This window comes from Macadamia integrifolia, chromosome 5, assembly GCF_013358625.1.
Source record: "Macadamia integrifolia cultivar HAES 741 chromosome 5, SCU_Mint_v3, whole genome shotgun sequence".
Lineage (NCBI taxonomy): Eukaryota > Viridiplantae > Streptophyta > Magnoliopsida > Proteales > Proteaceae > Macadamia > Macadamia integrifolia.
The window spans coordinates 21,477,395-21,487,600 of record NC_056561.1 but is presented as its reverse complement, the minus strand read 5'-3'; the positions used below and the strand labels follow the sequence as shown (position 1 = coordinate 21,487,600).

General features: G+C 37.2%; 3 protein-coding genes across 3 annotated transcripts; 2 read left to right on the top strand and 1 right to left on the bottom strand.

Annotated features, from left to right (window-relative positions):
- Nucleotides 1-2,220: 2,220 nt before the first annotated feature.
- Nucleotides 2,221-3,083, top strand: LOC122077954. The gene is made up of 2 exons (XM_042643838.1): nucleotides 2,221-2,974; nucleotides 3,073-3,083. Exons 1-2 carry the CDS (start codon nucleotides 2,221-2,223, stop codon nucleotides 3,081-3,083), a joined length of 765 nt encoding a protein of 254 aa, XP_042499772.1.
- Nucleotides 3,084-3,108: 25 nt separating this feature from the next.
- Nucleotides 3,109-4,568, top strand: LOC122080407. Its single transcript, XM_042647369.1, has 2 exons — nucleotides 3,109-3,802; nucleotides 4,046-4,568. Exons 1-2 carry the CDS (start codon nucleotides 3,139-3,141, stop codon nucleotides 4,396-4,398), a joined length of 1,017 nt encoding a protein of 338 aa, XP_042503303.1. The 5' UTR covers nucleotides 3,109-3,138; the 3' UTR covers nucleotides 4,399-4,568.
- A 3,187-nt stretch (nucleotides 4,569-7,755) lies between these two features.
- Nucleotides 7,756-9,597, bottom strand: LOC122078155 (probable O-methyltransferase 3). The gene is made up of 2 exons (XM_042644020.1): nucleotides 8,418-9,597; nucleotides 7,756-8,281 (listed from the first exon to the last, which is right to left on the bottom strand). Exons 1-2 carry the CDS (start codon nucleotides 9,180-9,182, stop codon nucleotides 7,979-7,981), a joined length of 1,068 nt encoding a protein of 355 aa, XP_042499954.1. The 5' UTR covers nucleotides 9,183-9,597; the 3' UTR covers nucleotides 7,756-7,978.
- Nucleotides 9,598-10,206: the final 609 nt, after the last annotated feature.

Sequence of the window (10,206 nt, the reverse complement as noted above, 5' to 3'; positions counted from 1 at the left end):
TTTTTTTTTTAAATAATGTTTAAATGGACCGAATAATTCGGTTTAATTCGGATTCGGTCCGAATTATTCGCGATTTATATTCACTTTTGAAAAAATCGTGAATTTAAAGAATTTTATTTTTAATTCGGATTCGATCTGAATTTTTGATAAAATTCAAAAAAATTCGATTCGATCGAATAATTTGTGAATTATTCGGCTGAATTGATAACACTGGGTCGGACAAGGCAACACAGTCGGCTGCTTTTAGTGGGAGCCCAAGATATCTCACAAGTAGCAGGGAGTCAAAAAATCTAGACAATGCAAGGACCGTATCACGAATTTGAGGTGGAAACCTGAAAAAAAATAAGAAAAGACTTGGACCAAGTTGATGCTGAGGTCGTACATAGAAGAGAATGAGCCTAGTTAGTTAATTCGCGTTTTAAACGCGTTTTAAACGCCGTACCGTATTTTTGGCGTTTTAAACGCCGTTTGCCGACTTGTTCACAGAAATCCGGTAAAAAACGGGAACGGGCATATTAAAAGTTTAAAACGCGTTTCAAACGCGTATCCGTTTTTTTACTATAAAAAAAATGGATATTAAAAAATACTTAAAATTCACTCTCGGCCGTTCGATTTCGCCCATTCCCAAATCAAAATCCCCCATTTCAATTGAAACTTCAACCCTAACTCTCACTTCCTCTCTTCTTCTCTCCCACCAACGGACGACTGACGACTGACGACTGGTCATCAGTTTCTCGTGAACACGGTGCTGCCGGAGTTGTCTTCGTCTCTACGATCCAGGACGACGACGGCGGCCAGTGGAAACCTTCACCTGGAGACTGGACGACGACGACGACGACTGAACGGAAGACTGGAGACTGGAAGACGACGACGACGACTGAACTACTGGACGACTGAACTACTTTGGACTCGAGCTCGACTTCACCTAACTACGGCAGGCGACGGACGAGGGACGACTGAACGACTGGACTCTGGAGTACTGGACTCGAGCAGCTCGACTTCACCTCACTACGGCCGACCACGGACGACGGACCAAGGACGACTGACGACGGACTACGGACTACGGACGACGGACGACGGACGACGGACGACTGACGACGGACGACGAAGGACTACGGACTACGGTCAAACACCGGATTCGACTTCACCCCTGTTTCTATTGTTGCAGAAAGAGGTTTTTGATTTTTTTTCCCTTTTGATTTCTTTATATTTTGTGATCTGGTTAAATGAGCCATACATAGATATAATACCCTATATGCCACATCTGTCTGACCAGAGCTTATCAAGCTGTTTAAAAGGATATTGCAGGTTCTTGAATTTGGTGGTATTCCCTTCTGGTCCATCTCATCCAAAACCCTGTAGACATTCTTGAACCTATTTACTTTACAGAAAGCACCAATTAAAGTAAACCTATAGGTCTGAAATGAATACCAGCATTTTCAACTCTCTTGAGGACATCCTCCACTAAATCTGGTGATACTCTTACTCCGCTCTCATTGAGGCTGGTTTCTAGCCCTACATTTGGGCAAGACATGATAATTTTACATATTCGTTTCACTGGATCAGAAAATTCTTATGTTCTTCACCACAAGCTTATTCATGCAATGCACTCCAAGCTCTTGTTTAACATACTACACATGAAAGGGAATTATTCGGAATCCTTCTATCAGGTTTTCCACAATATTCACCTTTAGTTAGCAACAATTCTAAAAATATATAAGATCAACCCTACTTGGTTGTCGGCTTATAGGTAGATATATCCAGATTCCAGACTTTGATTTCACCTTCACGATTGCTTTTTTTTTTTAAGGTGCAACATGTGGCTGTTTGGATCAAGAAGGATCTTGCAGAAATTTCAAGAAGCTAGTTCACAAACTGGCATCTGCTGCATCATTGGGTTGATTCTCATTAACCCTTGTTTTTTTATACGGATCCGATAGACCATACATAGCTTCCAGCCCCTTATGATTTAGCATCTTCTTTTTATTTTTTTCTGGGTTATATAGGAGAAAAGGTTTCTCTCTGTTCAGTTGCAGAAATTATTTGGTAATTTAGAATCACTTTGTTCCACAATTTAGTATACTTTGTTAAAATATGAATGAATATTTGATTGTTAATCGTTAATTCTTTATTCTCAATTCTCATATGTACTCATCATATATATTAAATTTGAATAAATATTTGATTGCATATTATGTAGGTACTTGATATTACTGAAAAATGGTTAGAAAAAAGGATAAGTTTTGGGAACATGTACAACAACTTGGGCCGAGCCGTTTTAAATGCAATTATTGTGAACTTGACTACTCTGGTAGTGTTACTCGAGTGAAAGCTCATTTGGCTTGCTTGACTGGCCATGATGTTCAAATTTGTACAAAAGTCCCTGATCATGCTCAAGCTGAAGCCAGTGCAGAAATGAATTTGAGTGCATCTAAAAAGAAAAGGACGAATGAGACCCTAGAAAGTGGAATTGGCTCCACAAGTTCTCTTGGTAGGAGCATTCATCAAACCACAATGGTAGAGTTGGCTGCTAAACAAGACAAGAAGTCATTAGAAAAGATGATAGGAGAATTTTTTGTTAAGAATAACATTTCTTTCAATGTTATTCAGACAGAATCTTTTATTCAAATGATGAAAGGTGCTTGTGTCTATGGTCAGGGTTTTGTTATTCCTAGTTACTCTACTCTTCGTACCCGTTTGATTCCTGAAGCTAAGGTAGAGATCATGGAATATGTGAGCAACATAAAGTCAACATGGGGTGGCACAGGTTGCACAATAATGTCTGATTCTTGGACTGACCTAAAGAAGAGGTCTTGGGTCAATGTGATAGCTTATTCTCCTGGTGGGGTTGTATTCCTGAAGTGTATTGATTGTGGTTCAAATAGTATTACTGCTGGATATCTTTTTAGAGAAATATCTAATGTTATTGAAATGCTTGGACCACAACATGTTGTGCAATTTGTTTCAGATAATGGTGCTAACTATAATTGTTGTGGTGATATGTTGATTGGAAAATGGTCTCACATGTATCGGACAAATTATGCTGCACATGGGATTAATTTGCTTTTAAAGGATATCCATAAGCATGTTAGATGGGTGAGAGAAATTATTGATGATGGTAAACATGTAGTGGATTATATGCACAGGCACACAGCTATTATAGCCTTAATGAGGGAATTCACAAATGCCAAAGAGATTAAGCAGCCTTGCAAGACAAGGTTTGCTACTAATTTTTTAATGCTCCAATCTCTTATTGTAGTTGAGAATGAGTTAAGGCTATTGGTTGCATCATCTGAATGGAGAGGCTTCCATTGCAATAGAGTTGAAATAGCATTAAAGACTGTCAGGATAATTCAATCTGATATATTCTGGGAACAGGCAAAGGAGGTTATTGCTTTTATGGATCCTCTCATTAGGATTCTTCGCCTTGTTGATTCAGATGGTTCCACTGCATGTTACTTGTATGAAGCAACTGTTAGGGCAAAAGAAAAATTGAGGAAGTTAAAGGAGAGTGATGGAGTAAAGTACTTTACCATATTGGATTTGTTTGATACAAGGGTGGAAAAGAATATAATTCATCCTGTTCATGTGCTTGCTGCAGCTTTAAATCCTAATAATTTGTTTGATGGTGGACTTTTTATTGAGACAAATACAGTTGTGAAAGCTCAAGAATGTATTGTGGCAACCATGGTTCCTCAAGAAGATCATGAGCAATTCACTGCAGAAATGGTTGAATATCGAATGAGGAACCCAAATTTGTTCAATATCACAGGAAAGTCTTTAATGAAAACTAACCATCCAAGTAAGTCTGTTAGTTAATTAAGTTTATATTTCTATTTGTATATCATCCTTATATGTGTTTACTTGTATATCATCCTTATATGNGGAACCCAAATTTGTTCAACATCACAGGAAAGTCTTTAATGAAAACTAACCATCCAAGTAAGTCTGTTAGTTAATTAAGTTTATATTTCTATTTGTATATCATCCTTATATGTGTTTACTTGTGTTAATTTGATATGTATTTACTTGTGTTAATTTGTAGGGATTTGGTGGGAATATATGGGTGGTTGTCTTCCTGTGGTTCAGAAGGTTGCTTGCAGAATCTTAAGCCAACCTTGTAGTTCCTCTCCTTGCGAGAGGAATTGGAGTGCTTGGGACGCTGCACAAACAAAGAAGAGGAATAGGTTAACTCCAGAAATGTTAGAAGATTTGGTATACATTAGAATGAATTCTTTGATGAAGGAGAAGTATGAAAGCCGAGCAATTCAGGATACAAAACCTATTGACCTAGAGAAACTTGGTGATTTGCCTGATTTAAACATTGAGTTGGAGACAGAGAGACTTGAAGAGACATATGTTGAACCTATTCATGATCAACCTAATTCTATATTATGATACACTTGTGCTTTTTTTTTAATGAAATGGGATGATGTAATTTGGATGATACATTTTGGATTATGTAGTTTGGATGATGATTTTGGATATTTAAATGATGTATTTTGGATATTTGAATGGTGTATTTTGGATCTTATATTAATCTTTGGATGGATATATTTTTGATGTTATTTCATGACATAATAGGTTTAGAATTTGAATTGAAATATGGATATTATCTATATTTATTTTGATTGTTATCCAGGTATTTAGAGAATTATTATGTCAATTTATGTCTATATATTGCCGTTTTTTTTACACCGTATTATTTAAATATAAACGTTTAAAACACGTACCGTCCGTTTTTTATTTTTTCCCGTTTTTTTCATATTTGACCGTATTTTTGACCGTCCCGTTCACGTTTTGATCCGTTTAAAACATGTCCGTACCGAACAATGTTTTTTTGCCGTTCCCGTTTTAACTAACAGAGGTCTGGATAGATAGGGCCATTTTCCGTTGGTTCGTGATGATGGGCTAGCCTAATATACGTTTTGGAAACCTGGGTTTAACTAACCGGTTTGGATCCGGAATTGTAACACTCTGTAGCGGTAGTGTCAACCTTAAGAAGCGATGAACTTCATTAATCACCACCGACCATGGTTTCAAGTATTGACCTAGGATCAGTCGTATCTACAGCATTGGATTGGTATTGGTTGAGATCAATTTCTCCTTCGATATCGATCCAGATCAATTATCCTGATCATTTCAAGGGTAAAATGGAAAAAAAAATAGTACTTTTTATAAAAATTAAGGGTAAAATAGATTGATACCCATCGATCTCATCTGATTTAGATAAGTATTGGATCGAAATTGATACCATCCCTTAAATCCTTGCCACCTAGTGAAGGAAAACTTTGTCCTACATCCCAATTGATATGACTGAGTTTCTCCACCCTTATGAAAGAAGAATTCTATATCAATAGTGGGTGAGAATTTGGAATAATTTGTAATCCCATATCAATATATAAAATTATAGGGATCAAATAAAATCAATCCACCTATGTCTTGATCTACTACTACGACTTAAAGGAAAAGATAATAAAAATCCACCTCCAATATTGGAGTAGTATGATTCTGAAAAGAGGTGATAAAATTCCTTGTTATCCGATTCGTCAAAAATTTTCCAACAGTCTTCTCCAGTTGCAAAGAGTAGCCATTTCCTGATTGCCAAAGTCTCTCATATAATGATTGAAGAGGTCTACCAAAGGTGTGTTAGATCTGAAACTGCAAAAAGAGGTCTACCAAAGGTGAACAATGGATTCTTCACACCTGACCAATGAAGGAAAACTCTTGCCTAATTATTATAACAATGGAATAATCTAACAAAGCCTGAGAATCTGAGGATGGAGTTGGGGATGGATAGAGCACAAACCTCCTACAGAAATGAACAACCTTTAATTTTTTCCTATGAGGCCATGACTAACTACCTACCTTATGATGCTTCATCTGATTTTTCTTTTTTAATTATTATCAAGGAATTAGAGGACCATAAATAATAATAAAAAAATCAATTGAAAAAAAAAATTATGAAAAGTTTTGGATGACACCAAAATTTTCTCCACTCTTTATAAATTTCATCCACTCTATTTGATCTTCTAAATGAACGGAGAAGATCGGATCAGGTTTATATACGAGAACAATCTTGTACATTCCTGATTCATGGTTTTAGAATCCATTAAATGTAGAGATAGAAAGTGGATTTCAAATCCACATATGAAGGACATACAAGATTATTCTTGAACCTAGATTCACAGTAGAATATTCCAAATAGTAAACGAGGGAAGAGTTAATGACCAACCCAAATGAATGAAGGAAAACTAAATAAACTAATTATGGATGATGGTTGCCCATTAGACAATTTTGGACCGACTGCTTGTACCATCATCTAATCTTACATGTGAACATCTAATATTTGTTCTTGTTTTCAAATATATCCTTAGCTCTTGAAATGACAGAAACTGAAACAAATAAATGTTTACATATACGATTAAATAATCATACAGACACGGATTCAAACTCCTAAAAGATAACATGAACCCTTTCAACACAGGCCCAGATCCCGTGAGAGTGCAGACCGAAAGCATTCACGAGAGCAAGATTTTAACCTTGTGGGAAGTTATTCACCATTAAGATACCGTAGATGCAATTGTAACGGTCTTAACGGTGGGCAGTTATTCGGCATTTAGAACAGAGCCGGTGGATATGAAGTCAAGAAAAAAAAACAAAAGATTGATGGAGACGTCTGTGGTTGGTTTCGAACGACGACGAATTGGGGAGCCATTATCATCAGAAGAAAAATAAAAGTTTCCTCCCCGGTGCAGCGAAGGTCTGTTTGGACGGGCCTTTAGATAATATACTTCGACACGTACACTTCTTTTTCCGCCATGTGTTGGTACTTCCTTTTATGTTCTTTGTCCTGGTTATAGCGGGGACACTTATGTCTCATAAGAGGGGATGAGGCAATAGTTAAGAAAAAGTGAGTTCAAGATTCTTTTTAGTTCGACATTGGCAAGAGAGGGAGATAGTGAATTATTGATAAGGGATGATTCCTTTAATATGACCCAAATTATTTTAAAGTTATGGGGGATTTATTCTAAAGTCGAACAATATCATGGTTTTACTATTACTCTTTTACATTTAGCTTATATTTATTAAAATTCTCTATTATTTTTTTCTTTTGTCTCATCCATCATCACGAGTTTAATAATTGATATTAGATTGGTGTTAGTGGCAGTCGATACTAATTCGGATTAGTATCGATCTCAATGATACATTTTTCATTAGGGTTACGACACATGATTTTAGGGATTAAAAAACTAATAAAAAAAAATTTGTATCATTCTCAATCAATACCGATATGAATCACTTAATCCTTCTACTATGAAAAGAGATTTAAATTCATGGGAACTTGCCACTCGCTAATGGAAGAATGAGACCCATGTAAAGTATTAATATTTTTCTCAATCGATTTTTGAATCAATTTAAAAAAAAATTAATAAATTACGGGTGAAATGGAAAAGTGATCTAGGTATTTAAAAGAGCAGAAGAAAGAGATGTAAAGTTCAAAAGCATAAAGTATCAGGAAAAAAAAAATAATAAAAGGTGGGAAAGTTTTAATAAATATAGGCCCAAGTGTAGGAGAGTGACACTAAATTCCCCAAAAATTGAGTCTTTGTTTTCTTTTGTTGAGCAGATTATTATCCATTTGCCATCATCTGGAGATGGAAATTTCATGAAAACCCAAGCTTTCTTTAATTCTTCACATCTAATATTGTTTAAAGATGATCAAAGAAGATATACATGATCATAGATGTAAAATGGAGAAGAAAACGATAAGATTCATTCATATTTCCACACAAACTAATGTCCTCATCCAAGTACATCGTTAATTTTTCATGGACATCAGCAATTATTTACTGAAAATTAAACACACACTTAAGATTCCATACCATAAACTACCACTTTTAAGTTTCCAGTACAGAAAGGAAAGAGACACCCCCATATACCCATAAACACATAAACCCATAAAAGTAACTCAAAATCATGGATAAACCTCAATAAGTGATCGGACACCCAGAACAGATTTGATCTTGTAATCAGAGAAACCAGCATCCTTGAAGAGTTTCTTCCATTCTTGTTCAGTCCTTTCCTTCCCCCCTACATCTAACATCACCAACACATCGAATAAAAGTTGTGCCTCTGTGGAATCAGGATCATCCTTCTTCTCCTCCACAACCATGTCCAATATAATCACCTTCCCTCCCTCTTCTCTTGATGGAATCGATTCCTTGCAATTCTTCAGTATTGTTAAGCACTCCTCATCACTCCAGTCATGTAGAACCCACTACAACCATGTGAACCAAGTTAGAAAACCCTACCATCCAAACATACCCTTACTAAAAAAAAAAAAAAAATTATTATCCTTTCAGAGACTAGAAGAGAGGAAAAGATGCCACCAAAGAGTCACACTAGGAGTTTACCTTGAGGTGAACTGCATGAGTGGGTGGGATAGATTCGAACATGCTCCCTCCGATGCCTTCGATGATGTCGTTCTTGGGCAAGGTAGCAATCACATGAGGGAGATCATAGACAGAGCACTTGACATGAGGGAAGGCCTCGGCGATAGTACGGGCGGCGGTTCCGGTACCTCCACCGACGTCGACGAGCGACTTGAGGCCTTGGTAAACCTCAGGGCACTTACGAACCACTATATTCATCAAGAAACGAGCGTCAGAAGCCATACCTTCGTTGAACACAGCGTTCATCTCAGGGTGCTGGCTATTATATTCCCAAAGGCTCACGCCATGGGCCATTTTAAATAGTCTTTGTTCTGTGGTTTTAAACCATTCACCAAAATAATGCCAAGTTGACACAAAAACTGGGTTAATCTCCTCTTCCATGAAACCCAATAGGTTTATGGGATTCTCCTTAACGAGGAGTTTGGAAGACGGAGTGAGAAGATACTCTTCTTCTCCATCTCGATTGGTTTGCCTCACAAAGAAGCCGTTATGCCCTAGTAAGCGCATCAAACGACGGAGACAATCTTTTTTCACCGCCGGAATGGAAAGTGCGGTGGCCAGTTCAGTGAGGGTCACTGGTCGGTCATGGCCGTGGATCACATCTGGTATACCCAGATCAACGGCACACTTAAGAGCCATTGAGTTGATGAAATTAAATATGTACTTCCATACGTGAGCTTGAGCTTGCAATTGCTCATCAGCTCTGTCTACCTCCACAATCGCCATGATCGATGAGAAACTTGAGAGACTTGAGACTTGAGAGACTTATCTCACACACTCTTCTAAAGAATCTTATCTTTAGAACTCAAAACTCACACTTCTAACTCACCATTTCACTGGTATATATAGACTAGAACCACATCTCCCAGGCCCTGATCTGCAAAACTTAAGCTTTCCTTCTTCTCTGCTACAGTAACTAACTGTCCTCAACTTTAATTTTCTCTTCCTTGTGCTCTGCAGAACTCTGTCCTCAACTCTAATTTTCTGTATCTTTGTCTAACCAACATGGGCAAGTGACTCTCGTCACTGTCCTCAAATTTAATTTTCCCGTTGCTTGTTTTTCTGCAAGACACTGTCCTCAACTCTAATTTTCTCTATCTTTGCCGTCTGCAACGCGTAAGTGACTGTCCTCAACTTTAATTTTCCGGGGTCTTCGCACTCCACATCCTCTCCAGTCCCCTCAAATGTTGAGAGAAATTTAGCCCTGCCACGATTCTTAACGATTATGGCAGATAAACTTCCGTCAGTTATCTAATAAAATAAAAAAAGAAATAAAAATCTTTATAGCAACACGTGGCGACAAGACAGAAAAAAATCCCCGTGACTCGTGAATCCCCAAATCTTATTGCAGGCAGTGATGGTCGTTGGCACCTGTCCTTTTTGTTTCCAAGAATAACCCCATTATGCGATTTAAATCCCTCTCTTCGAAAACTTACGTTCCACTACAAATCTTTTCCTGGAAATTATTTTCCAATGACTTATAAAAATTGTAACGTTATCGTTGTCACGTCATCATTTATTATGAGTTGCTCCATGGCAAGCATGGATGAATCGGGATCAAGGATTTAAGAGACGGTATACGTCTCTGCCGATACCGATTTGATATCGATCTAGATTAGTATATATTGGTCGATATTGTCCCTGCATTTTATGAAAAGTATGAAATTTTTTACTATTTTAGCCATGAACTGATATGGATCGGTCAAGATAAATTTACCATCATTTTCAATCTGGCAATCAAATGAAAATA